This window comes from Suillus subaureus (assembly GCF_016647635.1).
Source record: "Suillus subaureus strain MN1 chromosome Unknown BJ212scaffold_80, whole genome shotgun sequence".
Taxonomy (NCBI): domain Eukaryota; kingdom Fungi; phylum Basidiomycota; class Agaricomycetes; order Boletales; family Suillaceae; genus Suillus; species Suillus subaureus.
The window spans coordinates 64,341-79,737 of record NW_024538636.1 but is presented as its reverse complement, the minus strand read 5'-3'; the positions used below and the strand labels follow the sequence as shown (position 1 = coordinate 79,737).

Sequence of the window (15,397 nt, the reverse complement as noted above, 5' to 3'; positions counted from 1 at the left end):
CTTCTTCTTCTGCGGGCATGCTCTAGTGAGATGGCCTTTCTGGTGACACGTGAAGCATAGTCCTTTCTTCATATGGTCACTTCTTTCAGCTTCAGTAAGCCGGTCTACTTCCATGGCGTTTGGGTCGTGCCGGTCAATGGAAGGTCTGGGTACGTAGCGCTGCCCAGAGGGTTTGGTGGTGATCCGATGGTTGGATCTGAATGCGACACCCCTCTGGTAGTTGCTATCAAGTCTGACGACTGCGGCGATGTACTTGTCGAAGTCTGTAGGGATTGTTTCCATCTGGTAGACGGAGTTAACGATTCCCTTCTTCAATCCGTCATTGAGAAACGTGATTAGGACGGCATCTTGCTTAACCCCGGCTTGCGCGGCGAGGGTCTTGAAGCTGGCGATGTAAGATGTAATATCGCCCGTCTGTTTCAATGTCCTAAGCTTGTTCATGGCGGTACCGACAGCGTCAGCTGGTACGAAGGCTTCTTTGAATTTGGTTTCGAAATTCGCGAAGGTCCCATAAGATTTGGAGGCGGAGTTGTCGACTTCTGTGTAGAAGGTGAGTGCCCAACCCATAGCACTGTCTTCTGTCATATATGCAAGAGCGGTAATAACCTTCTTCTCATCGGTGTTGTAGATTGTAGCGTTAAGCGCGAAGTACGCCTTAATCGCATACAACCATCGTAAAGCCTGCTGAGGGCTCCCGTCGTAGGTGGAGGGGGCTCCGGCTTTCAATTCTGGGGTGTTGACTGTGGTGGACATCCTGAGCGTCTGGTCAAGTGATGTTTCTGTTCAGGGGAACGTTTTCGTTCTCTCTCTGAGTTCTTGTTCTTCTAGTAACCTCCCGGATGGAGAGGGTCGGTAAAATATGACTTTAATCTTTTGTTACGGTGAACCGTAGGTCGACTAGGATAGGCGCGACAATAGATACTCGATAAGAGTAACGTCTAGAGTCGGATCGTAACCTCACAAATGTAAGGCTTCTTTAAGACAAATCAGAGAGAGTGTCTCCGACTTGAATATCGATATCAGACACTTAAGATTGGGGGTCTTAAGCGAAGGATGTTCTGGGTAAAACCTAGTAGATTAAAGTGAAGACTATCTAAGTACAAGACCTGTTTATATAAGTAAGGCCTGCTTTAGGGCTGGTACGTACACGTCATCGAGACGAGTCAGAGATAAGAGGTGAGTCATGTACACGTCATCGAGATGAGTCAGAGATAAGAGGTGAGTCATGTACACGTCATCGAGACGAGTCAGAGATAAGAGATGAGTCAGCTAGCGACGGCACGTGGCGGTCGTGCTGTGATACAGATATAGACGATAGTCTAATGATGGCACATCCTGGTGCGGTCACGACGTAATACACGTGAGTATGGAAAAAGAGATAGGGGGTAACCATTATTGTAACAGCATCAAGGATTCATCTCATGTCTGCACTCCCTACGTCATTGACCGAGGATACAGGTTCCCTGAACCAGGTCTCCTATTTGGTCCCAAGCTGCTGGAGCACCTTCAGGGATACATAACCACTTGGCTCGCCTGTCATCCAATATGGATCAGATGGGTTGATCACAACCCTCCTCACAATTACCCATCCCCTCAACTATGGCATGACTTCCTCAGTAGCGGGATTTCTGCCCAATCACAAGCTGCAGTGCCCAAAGCAAAAGCTCCCGAAAAAAAGTTCTTACTGTGGCAGAGAAGTGCAAGGGAATGATGAAGGATTTGTTTGGAGATGATATGGTGGACTCTCACAGAGGTTTATTTGCACCAGAAGGAATGGTAGAATTTCATGGTGAACAGGTCCCTGTCACCAGTCTCACCTACCCTCCCCAGCTCCTTGCCCAAAAGATTACCTGGGAGTTGTTCAAGCTTGGATTCCACTATGAATTGAGGGATCTTGATCGTCACTTGGCCAAGGGATGCTGGGCAGAAGATCCAGTTGGTCGCGAACAGTTGCTGCATGCCATCTTCCCTGGTGAGGCTGGCCTTGTCATGTGGTTGGAGCTGTTTCCAATGGACAATTATGGGATGTGGAATAATACCTTAATTGGTGTTCTTCCATACCTTGAAAGTTTCTGACAGCTGCTGTGCTCTTGGGATGATGTGCCGCCCCTTCTTATATCGCCGCTCATGCAAGAGACTTTTACAGACACAAAATTGTGGGAAGTTGCTCACACTGCGACTGTGTTTTATGTTCAGACGTTTTTCGATCACTTCAGTAGGCCTCCCATTGTTCCTCACTTGCTCCCTCTGTAATCATGATTTCATAATGCTACATCACATATTACATTTTCTTCTGTGTTTGTGTACAAATATTATGTTCCCTCAGCCGTAATGGATGCTTCCGTGGTTTCCTCTAATCCCATTTTAGTGACATGGTGCATGTATTTGTTTCTCCAGCCTTCTGCTTAACTGTTCTGCACAGGCATGGGACATAATGTGTTTGTTAAGAACCATGTTGCTCAAGGGGGAGAGAGACTGACTCAGAGGGGCTTGGCCTCAGCTCATATGCTGTGCCCCTTACCCGAGTATGTGCCCTTCATTTTGTATGAGGTCTGATGATGGTCTGATGAAGTCCAGAGGACTTCCGGAGGCTGGCTACTCTGCTGGAGAGTGCTAGAGGACTTCCGGAGGAGCACGGGAGAGTTCTGGAGGAACACAGGAAGTGCTCTGGAGAGTTCCCACTGCAAGGTATTACTTCTACAGGAAACAGGATGGAAGGATAGGAGGTCCGAAGGTCCAGAGGACAGGATGTCTGAAGGACAGGAGGATAGGAGGGTAGGATGACGGAGGACAGAAGGACAGGATGTCCGAGGGTTAGGAGGACGGAATGTCCAAAGGACAGGATGCCTGGAGGTATGAGGGACAGGAGGTCCAGAGGTCTGGAAGGAATAGGGGCTACATCGGATGAAGTCCAATGTAGAAACAAACAGAGGTAGACTACCCTAAGGTAGAGTCGGAGAGACAGGAAGTGGACCAAAGTCCAGAAAGAGGGTAAGTGCTGGAAAGGCAGAGCTCCAGCCTAGGGAATCAATCCCTAGGCCTGATGAGTAGGACAGACTTAGGTGGACCAAAGTCTGAGAGAGGATTGGGCAAGTCTAAGTTGATATTCAAACTAAGGAACTACAGGAGTATCTACAGGGGTTATATACTGAACAATATCTGAGGGGATCAGTAAGCAAAGGAGCAAGGCTATGTATGAGCATGTGGAAACACATTAGTAAGTAAGACAGAACATAAGTAAATGAACTCGGAGATGAGGACTCATACAAGGATCAATAAGCAAGATGGAAGAAGAGGTAACCAAAAGCCGGAAAGCAGAGAATGCCTAAATGGGGATAGGCACAGGATATTGGACAGAGGGTGGGAATAGGTCTGGAGCTAATATCTGGAGGTCTGGAGATCTGGGGATCCAGAAGACAAGGTGGATACAGGACTGGGATATGAGAAGGTGGATAGAGTCCAGAATCCGAGACAAGGTGAAGTCCAGATGTCTTGCTGGATGGAGTGTACATAGGGTGGATGGGACAGGGGGTTATGGTTCAGGCTAGCAGTGGAGATCTGATGGTCTGGAGCATAGTCAATCCTGCTGAGGTGTGGAGCACACAGTGGAAGGGGATCTGGGAATGAGTTGGATATGAAGTGTGGTCTGGACGTAGGCTCGGAAGGCGTGGGAATATGATGGAACGTGGGTCTGGATTGTGGGATATGATAGTGTTCATATTCTCTGCAGCCACCAACTCGAGCGGTTTGTCCTGACTTATTCTTATTTTTATTATATTTACTTTCTCCATCCTTCACTTCCTTCCATTATCTTACTCTGCCCACATTTGTGCCTCCCTGAGTGAGATGACAAGAACATCCATGACATGTGGTTGATGCCTGATTGGGCTAACCTGAAGGGATGATGCAAACCTTTTCCCTCTGTATTTTCCCATTCTGATACTGAATTATTATCCTGTTGATCATTCACTTCTGCTTGTTATACTTCAATTTTTTTCCCTCCCTTTTCATTCAACGTGTGGGTCAGCCTGCATGCTTGACCTTTATTGATCTCTCCTGTCTGTTGCTGATAATCAAGCCCCACAGCTACTCCAACTGACTTCGTGTCATTGGCAACTTCTGCTCACAAGTTCATCCAAGTGACTTTGCATCATTGGTGTCTCACTTACTCCAATTGACTTTATGTTGTTGGTGTGTGGCGCCCATTATATTGACTCTTACAGTGCTGTGCTATGGTGGTCCATCATCCTAAACCTAGACATTGCAAAGTATCCACTCTGGAAGCAGCATCTGTCATGCAGGAAGAACTGCCCCCAAATACTATAGTCTGTCAACCTTGGATGAACAAGGCATGGTGATGTCCCCGCCAGACTCACAAGTTAGACCTCTATCTTCCTGGCCCACCCCCTGTCTTGATTATGCCCAGACATCAGCATCTCACTCAGCGTTTATCTCTTCCATCCACACCTAGGATGGTTACCCCCCAAGATCATGACAGACCCACAGATCCTTTTAGCGACTCCCTCTATTTCTTCAATGATCCCAGTGTCTGTCATCTCACCAGCTCGCAGAAAAAGACCAATCAGTGGCGCAGATGGTCAGAAGAAGTTATTCCATCACTTATAGTGCCCTATCTAGCATACATGCAGGAGACTTCAATGCTATGCTACACCAACATGGTATGACAGCCACATGGAGATACTGTAGCTTGTCATGCTGGGTGTGGGACATGCAGTATCAAGGTTGCATGCGTGTTCTTTGACAGTATGTTGTCTACCTTCTTTTCTCCCCCTGATGGCTAATTTAATGTACATTATAGGCCTGTCAGAAATTAATATCATTGTGTGCCCCTGTTTTCCTGCCCCTCTCCAGCTCCTTCATCATGGGCTGTTCCCATGTGCTCCTGTTGCTCCCTCACTTGCAGTGGACTTACATGTTCTAGAGTTTGTCTGCCTTCTTTTCATTCATCAATCCCCCAACCATACTGCATGGTGTGATGCAGTAGAGATGTTTCTAGATGGAATGGGATACAAGTTGACATTGATGGTTAGCATTTGATCCTCCATGTACATAGCATGTTTAACCTTGTATTAGCATAGCCTGTACCATCGCTTCTCCAATGCATTTCACTGGTACTGGGTGTTGACCATTTTAGCTTGTGATCACATCTCCAATCTTATTGCTGACACCTGGAAGGACAAGATCTGTTTGCAACCAATGGCAGTTGAACAACCTACTGAATACTTTTGTTCACACTGCCCACTTTGCTTTGGGGCAAATGATTGGCAAAAGGTGAAAGATTCTCATTTCATGTAAGTTCATTTATGTAGCTATGGTGCTGTGTACTCAGTTGATTTACAAGACTTGGACCTTGACGAGGATATGCTTTGTGCGGAGTGGAAGGCTCAGATTGCACACCAGACAAGACCCACTCCACATAAGAGGATACCTACCTGTTGTTGTTGTCTTACTGAAGTGTCTAGGTCAATCCAGGAACAAGGCAGCCAAGGTCATTACCACTCTTCTTGCATTGGAGAAGACTTTAGATGCACACAACACTTCTGTCTGCAAACTGGAGGCACAGTTACATGGTGGTCATGTTGATGACATGGTCGAGCTCAATCTGCAGCTGATTGATGCTCGTTCGCAATGTACCAAAGTTACTAACACTATCCGACATCATAGATCTGCACTTGGAGTGGAAGATAAGGCTGAACTCAAGAAGATGAAGAAGGACATTTATCTCACAGCCAGATTGAATGCTCATGCTGTGAAAACTCGCATTTGGGACCGTCTTCATCAACAGAAGTTTGAATTGGAGAGACTCAAGAGGTTGTACAGAGCATCTATCAATGGTGCATTCATTTATACTTCACCACTTGGATGACAAATCTCAGGTCTTTACAGCTGAAAAACTTCATGCAAATATGCAACACTCCATCAAACATTGCAAACCTGGCATTCTCAAGTTAGTCTCGACTTACAATGGCTTGTGTTCTCACATATGCTCGCTTATACGACAATGGAGAGCACCACCTTTTGCTATCCCCCCTCACTCCATTCTGCATGATGGCATCTTCCAACTCAATGTCGACAACAATATCTGGCAAGACATTGGACTTGACAATGCCACTGTCAACCCTCCAGCGTGGTTATCAGATGAGGCCATCAGAAACGGTATCCAGTTGCAACTTGAAGTAGATTGTTGCTTTGAGGAGGAGGCTCAACTGATGCGTGAGTGGTCTGTTATGCAGGAGTGGATGTTGACAGAGTGGGAGGGTATACAGGATGCCTTGTCAAATGCAGGTGTGTGATTGTGACCCTATGTCATGTCTGTTCTCAATTCATGTTGTAGCAGAGGATGTTGTGTTGACTTTCCACCTCACATCACACGCAGATAAGCTTGCTAACATCTGTGTTGTTTGGAGAAGAAAAGCTCAGTGTATTCCATGTGCCTGGTCAGTTGTGGATAGCTGGGGACCTTCAGATGAAGTCTTGCTTCAGGCAACACATGAACAGGTGCAGCCATCTTTTTGGGATGAGGATGACCAGAGTGTAGGACCTGTGGAAGAGGATAACAAGGGTGATTCAGATTGTGGTGAGATTGGAGATGATGAACTGATGGATGCAATTGAAGACATTGCATTGGTGGATGAGTATAGGTATGATATAGACCCTGATGATGACCTAGATGACATTGAAGATGATTTTATGCCATCATCCCCTACAAGATGTCCTATGAGATAGTATTGCATATAGATATTACATAATAATTTTAATATGTGCACAACACCTTGGTCTTTCTTGATAAGTGCAAATTAAAAAGTAACTATGGTCCTTCCCTCCAATCTGGTCTTTTCCAGTTAGATTAAAACATACTAATGATCTTTCCCATTGTGATCTGGTCTTTCCCTCTGACAGTAAAAAATACCGGTGGTCTTTTCCCTCCTGATATGGTCTTTCCCCTTGTGAGCTGGTCTTTCCCCTCACATTCTGCTCCTTCCCAAACAGTATAAATTATACCAATGGTCTTTCCCCTCACGATCTGGTCCTTCCCAATGATGGTGAAAAGTACCAATGGTCTTTCCCCTCATAATCTGGTCTTTCCCAGGGACTGAGGTCTACCCACATCTGTACCCACAGTACACCCATACTCATATTACTCAAGGGATACAGTGATTCCAGCATCTTATGAGACTGGAGATCCTGCCTATTCACCAGGGATAGTGATTCCATCATTTTCTCATCTCAGCTTACACATTAGCACAGTAAAACCATGGGTACCATGAGCTCTACCTGCACCTAATCCTGCTATCAATTTCGAAAATTTATTATGAAAATTTAGCCATGGTAGGACCCCTGACACCCATTTGCTACAGGGAATCCCAATGTATCTGTGGTATTTCCTGCCTGATTTTTATAATGATCCTTGGACCATTCCTGATACATCACATTTGGTCCCTATATATTCAGGGAAATACCCTTGAACATGGGCCGGACCTCCCCAAAAGCACCTCTTAGGCCTTTACTGCTATAGACATAATACAACCTAAGAGGTACCTAAAATGGGGTGACCAAAGTGCTTGTAGCACCCAAATTTTCATAGGCATCTGCCCACAGTATAGTTGTCTTATCCCAAGTTGGAGTGAGTGTACCATGTGCCCTGCCATACTTGGAAACAAATTTGAACAAAATGTAAAAAAGAGACTCAAGGTTGTCACCAGAGTTGTGCTCAACCAGTTCCAGCTGAGCAATGCTGTTGGTGTTGCTATTGCTCTTTTTTGCATTGATGGTTGTCTTTGACTTCTTGACGATGTCAGTGTTCTTGGACATTTTTTTCAAGATGTGCATAGAAATATATGGTACAGTTCCCTGAAATGCTGAGTTCAGCAATCAACAGCAAGAACAATGAACTTCACATTCAAACTTACAGTACCAAATGAAACTGTGAATGTCTTGCCCTCCTTTATGATTGACACATGATCAAAATCAATGAAATAACCGATGCCTTCAGAAATTACAAAGTTGTTTGGGCTAAGGTTTCCATGTAGAACTCTTTGTTGGATCATTGCTTCATGAGCTATAGATAAAATGTGAGATGATACAACAAACCAAGCACATAAAACTGAACTCACCAACCACAAAGTCACGAAAGGTGCAAATCAGCTCCTTTCTGGAGCTGAAATCCCATAATGGATCTCCACATGGGGTCAAGAGAAGGTGTTGGTAATACCTGTTACAGAACCTCTTGTCCAGCCTGTTGCCAAGCAGGGCACCATATCCATCCAAAATGTGGGCTGTGCAGTCAGGCTCCCCATTGAATTGGACATCCCAATGGTCTACAAGTTGGACCACATTAGGGATGCCCTTGACCCTCTCAAGGACATCCACTTCATGGTATCTCTTCACCTCAGCGACCCAACAATCTTTCATCATGTACTCCCCATCTACAGGATCCCGAACACGGTAGCAAGCCATTCCATGACAAAATAGACCCTGGCTCTTCCACAGAACAGCCATAATTGAGTACCTGTTATTAGAATTGTTAGTTACCCAACTGATCGCCCCCACTGCTAGGTTGGTGTGAGTACCCTTGCAAGAAGGGATGCACATATGGATTGTGGGGTTGAGATCCAAGAGACTCAGATCTCCTAACAAGAGAGCAGCTATTGCATCAGCAACACAAGAGGGTGAGGATTGGATGGGAGTCAGAAGAGTTATGATGAGGCCTGAGTGGTCGCAATAATGGGCATGAAGCTGTTCTGCACAGATAGAGAATGAGAGGATGAAGTGATGCCAGGGCTGTTCTTGCATGATGAGATATGATTTAGTGGCAGACCCCCAGTACACTCCTAAGTCATGCCTCTTGCTGAAGTCAGAGGTCATATGCTTGACAAAGCTCAGGACGTCTGTCCATGTTTTCTCATAATCTTTACTCTTGTAATAGAATAAAGCGATGTCAGGCTTTTGTGCATTGTAAGGGTCCAGTATTAGTGAGTTAGCAAACTCTGCAGACCAGTATCATTCAATGTTCAATATTTGGAAGGGAGGTTTGACTCGAATTTTTGAATTACAGCACAGGGCGTACTGAACAACTTTGAAGAGGCACTGCAAGTCTTTCTCAGTTGATGAGGGCTTACATCCCCTCTTTGATCCTGGTTCTGCAGTGCCATCATATTCATCACGACTCCAGGTGCCATCCATGTTCTGGGAGATTATCCCTGAACATTCAGAATCCAAGGCCTCAGCATCTGTGTCAACAATATCTGTGCTGGTACCAGATTCATCATCCAAGTTGCCTGACCCAGAGTTGTTGTTCTGATCAGTGAGTTTAGGCCTTTTTTTGTGATCGAAGTTCCACATTCCTTGAAGATATACCAGTGGTCCATTAGTTCGACCATAATATTTGATCTGTTCAATATGTCTGGTCTTCAATGAAGATTCAGGAACAAGTTGGTGGAAAAGGCTAGCATTATTCTTGATGTTCAGGTCAGCCTCGAAGATGACATAGCCTTTGAGCTCTGATCTAAGTAAGTCTTTGACAAGATCATAGGTGCAACCACCCTCGGGCAGGAAGCCTGTTGAGCTGAGTGAAGGGCCACAGAGATAAAGGTCAAACAATGTGGTGGGGTGTGACATTGGAGCAAGCAAGTGGGTTGAATGGGCATCTTGCTTTGGATTTGTCTGAGTCAATGCTACTACTACTAGTATGGAGTGATGAATACTGCAGACCAGTGCATTCTACAACAACAACTCACCTGTCTGTCTGAATAGTTATTAAGCAAGCGCTCCCTCCACTAGTGGACAGGGTGCAAGCAATGCAGGCAATGCATGGGCATTGGTTCCTCACCAATCACATTTCGGGGTTTCTCAGCACTGGTACATGTCAACTATGATATCACTAAGAAACAAAATGAGCAAACAGTAACTATCCTTGCAATGCATAGTACAGGCTATCATAAATTTGCTTATCAAAGTACTTATTCAAATAGAATGAGGAATGATAATGTGCAGAAGTAGACTTAGTCAACCTAGGATCCACTGCAGCACCAAGTTTTGGGATGATGCTGATGAATGCTTGAATTTGTGTTAGAGGAACGATATCTCCCACCAGAGTACCATTGACATGTTTTGTGCATGTCAATGTGTGCATTTTGGTGACAGGATCAACCACACCAATCTTGAAGCTGCGCACATAACAAAGATATCAATCACACCATGTAATATGTGAGCCTCGTCGAGGTATTGGGTGCATGATAAGTTGCAGTTCACAGACAGCATGACCTTCAAAAGAGGGGAAAGGTGTCAGTGGCAATCAAAATGTATACAATTACTAAAGAGCTCACCCATTAACCCTGGCTCAGGCCAATCATGCGCACTATTGACATTGAAAATGGCAACATCTTGTCGACCTTTTGGCCACCCAGGGTGTGCAGGAGATGCATGCATGGTTTGTGCAGGTAAAACAATACTTGGATCATGAAGACAAGCTTGCTGCAAGCAAACAGTATGCCATACTTGAACATGTTTGAAAGGAATATTCAGAGGGCAGTCAATCAGTGATCTTCTTGGAACCCCCACTCCAAAAACTCCATCTCCATTCCTCACATCACATTGAAAGAAGTCTGAGAGAGCATGCCACAGATCCAGGATGTTAAATTGATCAGAAACCTCGTCAATTTTCAAGCCAGTGTAGGTGGGGTTACAATTAAGATGAACAGCAGTGCTGCCAGGAAGGAATGTATGAGGAGGGTGAGCCTGAGGAATTCCATGCCTTGTAGCAGCCGACATTCTTATTTGCTGAAGTAGTTGGAAGTGGTATGCGTGTGATTCAGTTCCTCTAAGAGTGCAGTTCACAGATCCATCAGTTCATCATTCTCCCCATTTTCTTCCTTGTCCTTGTCCTTGTCCTCATCTCCTTCATCCTCACAGAGTTCTTCAAGATTTGGATCTGTGGGAGAGCTCTTGAGAGATGTAGCAATTGCAAAATGATGCAGTTTCTCTTCTCAATCTAAGTGACAACAGATCTGGGGATTGTAATCATTGTTGTGCTGGGTCCTTGATTTTGAAGATGTGTGCATATTCAGTTGTGTCTGCAGACCACTGGATGAGGGCACCAACTTGGCATGTGCTAGTGGTAATGCTCTGCATGAGCTCTAGCTTGGGTATGTGCCAATTGTCAATCACTCTCTTCACACCCATCCAAGTGCCTAGTGTCATGATAACATCTTTATTATCATGAAATAGTGTGAGTGATCTGTCAATAGATGTGAGTAAGTTGTTGTCAGGTTCAGGAGACTGCACCAAATATTGGATGTCCATTAAAGCACAAATTGCAATCACAAATCAATGGGGGGCTGCACCAGCGATCAGTCCAACAATGTAGCACTGTATGTACCTATCATGGCAAATGACATTTGAATGAGGTGAAACAGTGCTGGGAAGGAAACCCCACCAATTCTGCAAATATCTATGATGTGCTGTCATCAATCAAGCATAAAGCAAGTGCAGAGGGTGGAGATTGGACTCACTCAATGGCAATGACAAAGGACTATATGGATTGGGCATTCTGATGGTACCAGGCTGCATGTCTATTTGATATTGCACTGCAGATGGTTCAGAAGGTGATGCATGGTGCTCAGCCTTCAGATATTTGTCTAGGCTTAGAAATGAGGACAAAACTCACCTGCCATCTCGAGCAAATCACATTCACATCAAATGGATAGACATTATGGACCAGGTGCAATCCTGCTTGTTTGTGGTACTTGCACCAATCTGATTTGCTATATCTGTAGGTGTTTTGAGCTTGTCAAATTGCAATGAAAGGACATCTCACTTGATACTACTGTTTTGGATGGTGTGCTCAAGATGTACCTTGCAAATGAGATACTGATGTTGAGTAAGTGCACATTGAACTTTGAGATCTTTCTCACAAACTGGAAAGGATGGCAAAAGAAGGTAGACAAAGGCCAATGGGAAGCAGATTTGAGATGTGAGTTGCTTGAATTAAATTGGAGCTGATAGTGCATGACTTAACTTAATGACCCTACCAGCAAATCACTACAAGATATATCCATGTCCTGATACACCAGCATGTGACAGTTTCTTCTAGATGATGGTTTGGATCAAGTGGCTCAAATCATTTCATTATGGACACCCCCCCAGCCAAATGGCCTTCTCTTCCCTGCCATGAGTGCAAATGGTGTTGTGCATCCTGGACAGCCGATCTCTCATGATACCATACAAAAATGGATCAATGAGTCTACCACTGGCACTGGTATCCATGGTAACTTCTCTACTCACTGCTTTCATCAGGGAGGTACACAACATTGGTTCATGTTTGCTCCAGTAGGTCAATGATGGACACTTGCAAAAGTTTGTTGATGGGGTGGATGAGCTGATGGTGAGCATGTATGTTTCCTGTGTTTACAACTGATGGTTGACTGACACAGCTATTTTTTCCTTTGTTGTGTCTATTTTCAGTGTGATACACTTATTCAATACCTTCTCAACAAACTATATGCATATGAGACTTATTACAACAATGCCCTTGCCCCCATCTCCCATGATGCTGATGCTTCCCCTGCCGGTGAACATGCACTTACCAGACCAGCTTCCACAGAGGAGCTTCGCATGGTGTATGTATCTGTTGCAGCAGATGTCAATGGCCTGTGCAATGATATGCACTCCTTAACAAGTGTTGTAGTGCAGGCTGCCTGTACCACAGCTATTGCCCTCCAACACCTTGATTCCAGCCACTGCTTCACCAATGTCTGAGCCTGCCTCCCCCACAACAACTCCTCCACCTATTGGCACAGTTCAACAGCTGCTCTCACACAGACCTGCTATCAGCCCAATGGCTACTACAGCCCTGTCCACCTCCAACACATCACGACAGCCCTAAGTCCCTGCCACAGCATCCATTTCCCAGCAGAAACTCCCTACACCTAGTCTTGTAATCCCTCAGGTCCCAGTTGCTCATCCTGATGGCACTTCCAGCCCAAAGAATAAATCCTGGAAGGAGATCATTGAGCACTGGCTAGTTGGTGATTGGGACTGAGGACTCACAACACCATTGAAAGATTGGCCAAGGGAGTGGTACCAAGGCATGAATAGATGGTTTGCATCAAAGCACCACCAAAGGGCAACCATTGTGCTAGAATTTATCAATCAGTAAGTCTCTGCTGGTATCTGCTATTCCAGTACCATTCACCTTCTGTTTCAGTTCTAGGTATGAGTCAAATGAGGCATGCTTCCTCACAGCCTATCCAGAGGCTGAACTTGGACACACCCAACTCCTGAAGGCATGAACAAGGCACAGTGCATGAGGGGACCACATCTCTTGCGATAAATGACACTCCCATCAACACTGCAATTATTTTTAAACTTCAGCTGACTGTTTAGCATATTACTTACAACTCACTGTTGTTAATCATGTCCCAACTACCATATCACTTGCTATCATTAATTCATGAGCACTGTGCTCCTTTTTGTGCTCTGTTTTTCACTCAAAACTCATGCCATCACAGGAACCTGGTCATGTGCCAGCAAGGTCAGTGAATCCCGACTAAAAAAGGGAATTGATTGAAGTCATATGCGCTTGCATATTGTTTTGGCTGAGCACCACAATAAATTTCTTGATATAAATAATCAGTGGTGAATACGAATATTTTAAGATGGCACACAGATGTGTAACCTTGGGTGCACTGGCCAGAAAATCCCAAAAGACTCCAAAACTACAACACCTGCATGCAGAGTCTAGTCTGTACAGACCTCACACAGATTGGCTAATTCCCAGACTGACTCAGTTCTGCAGAAAGTGACTGTCTGATTATTTGTACATGGTCACTGACTCCGATAATATTGAACTTAGTACTGTGCTGTGTAAGTAACTTTTTCTGTGAATTTGATGATGATCTTGAATTCATCCAAGCCTTGACTCAACTTCAGCGACCTGGAACTTGTCTTTTGAGGCTTGCCAGTTTTGCCACTGTCGCGGATGATGGTTGCGCTAACATTGTTAGACATCACAACCACCATGATGATGAGGAGTCACATACTCAAGATAACTCAACTTTGACTCAACTTCAAGTTGTGCCACCACTTCATCAACATGAATCTAATTGATTACTCCAAATCCGATATGAGAGTCAAGTCATGGTGCACCACCTGAACCATGCCAGTGGTCAAACTTGTCCTAGATGAGTTCAGTCCCAGATATGGTGCATACACAAAGCTTGAAACAGAAGAGACACAACTTCAGATTCCTACAGCAGACAGCTTCCAACTGATATTCCTAACACAGATTGGACAACTTGATATGCTATGATTTGGGGCCAAAAGTTCACTAAAAAGTAAATGGACTAGTACTTCTCACCATTCTTCAAACTCCACTGACTAGTTTATGAACCTGCCAGGCAGCTGAAATTTGACTTCAAAGGAAGTAACCTCAAGCAATCATGCATAGTGTGTCACATGCTGCCTATTCCTCCAAGCTCTGTTGGAAAGTCTAGTCATGACCATGATAGCAGCAATGAACTTCGACCTACTTGGTTGCTCATCCAGACACCACCTAGCTCTCCACCTGAACTACCACAGAGTTACTGTGACAGCAATGACAGGATTCAAAAACATGGTGGCCATCCTACAATAGGACATTCCCAGCTCAAAGTACACTCCAAACATCATCGGTCACCCTCATCTGACAACACCTCTCCTGATTCAGAAAACAAGCTCTTTGCATTCCCGTGCATATCTCCCATAATGGACTGCCTGCCTAGCCTTGCAGAGTGTGCACAGAAAAGGTTTAGGCCTTTTGAGCAGTCCCATGGTTTGCTGCCTAATGCATTGAAACTCCAGTTTTCTCGAAGGTGTCTTGAATCTGGCAAGACTGATATGAGTCTAGCAGATATCCAAGAGGTATGTGAGTCTAACATGTGCCATTTTACAAATATTGACAAGCATTTAATATCAGGGCAAAGACATCCTCATGCAGTGCCTGAAACTCATGCCCAAGAATATCATCAGTCAAGCTCTCATTGCAAAGGAAGCTGATTGCAAATACAAGTGTTTGTGTACTCTGGCAATGGCTTGGGTGGCTGAGGTGAGGGCCCAAGACAAGCAACTTCATGAAATGCTTATCAAAGAGGAATTTGCAAAATATGCTGTTAGCATCACAGAGACTTCCATTCTCTGGAGGGTCTTGGTTGGATGTAGTGTGGAGGAGCTTGATGCTGATGCAGACTTCTGCATTGGTGCATACAGTCACAATTTTTGGTCGTTTTCTGTTGCCAACTCCACCCTCAATCAGATTGAGGATGCTGCTTCGTGTCTTTCTGAGTCCAAAGAGAAATCTCATGCTGACTCAGCTTCCTCTGACTTTGACATTGATGATTGA

General features: G+C 44.8%; 5 protein-coding genes across 5 annotated transcripts; 3 read left to right on the top strand and 2 right to left on the bottom strand.

The window, feature by feature from the left end:
* Positions 1–5,485: 5,485 nt before the first annotated feature.
* Positions 5,486–6,663, top strand: BJ212DRAFT_1230859 (uncharacterized protein; the record flags this gene model as incomplete). Its single annotated transcript, XM_041329494.1, has 3 exons — positions 5,486–5,855; positions 5,908–6,306; positions 6,398–6,663. Coding segments are annotated over 3 exons (1,035 nt in total), but the record flags the coding sequence as incomplete, so codon positions are not given.
* An 897-nt stretch (positions 6,664–7,560) lies between these two features.
* On the bottom strand, positions 7,561–10,449 carry BJ212DRAFT_1304861 (uncharacterized protein; the record flags this gene model as incomplete). Its single annotated transcript, XM_041333686.1, has 8 exons — positions 7,561–7,872; positions 7,932–8,080; positions 8,136–8,909; positions 9,141–9,586; positions 9,759–9,797; positions 10,032–10,187; positions 10,218–10,284; positions 10,347–10,449. The coding sequence occupies 8 exons, from the start codon at positions 10,447–10,449 to the stop codon at positions 7,561–7,563; spliced, it is 2,046 nt and encodes a 681-aa protein (XP_041186253.1).
* Positions 10,450–11,130: 681 nt separating this feature from the next.
* On the bottom strand, positions 11,131–11,346 carry BJ212DRAFT_1225958 (uncharacterized protein; the record flags this gene model as incomplete). The annotated part of the gene is made up of 1 exon (XM_041329453.1): positions 11,131–11,346. A coding segment is annotated over one exon (216 nt), but the record flags the coding sequence as incomplete, so codon positions are not given.
* An 831-nt stretch (positions 11,347–12,177) lies between these two features.
* BJ212DRAFT_1285933 (uncharacterized protein) lies at positions 12,178–12,360 on the top strand (the record flags this gene model as incomplete). Its single annotated transcript, XM_041331915.1, has 1 exon — positions 12,178–12,360. A coding segment is annotated over one exon (183 nt), but the record flags the coding sequence as incomplete, so codon positions are not given.
* A 2,115-nt stretch (positions 12,361–14,475) lies between these two features.
* On the top strand, positions 14,476–15,397 carry BJ212DRAFT_1487397 (uncharacterized protein; the record flags this gene model as incomplete). Its single annotated transcript, XM_041341276.1, has 2 exons — positions 14,476–14,919; positions 14,975–15,397. 2 exons carry the CDS (start codon positions 14,476–14,478, stop codon positions 15,395–15,397), a joined length of 867 nt encoding a protein of 288 aa, XP_041186250.1.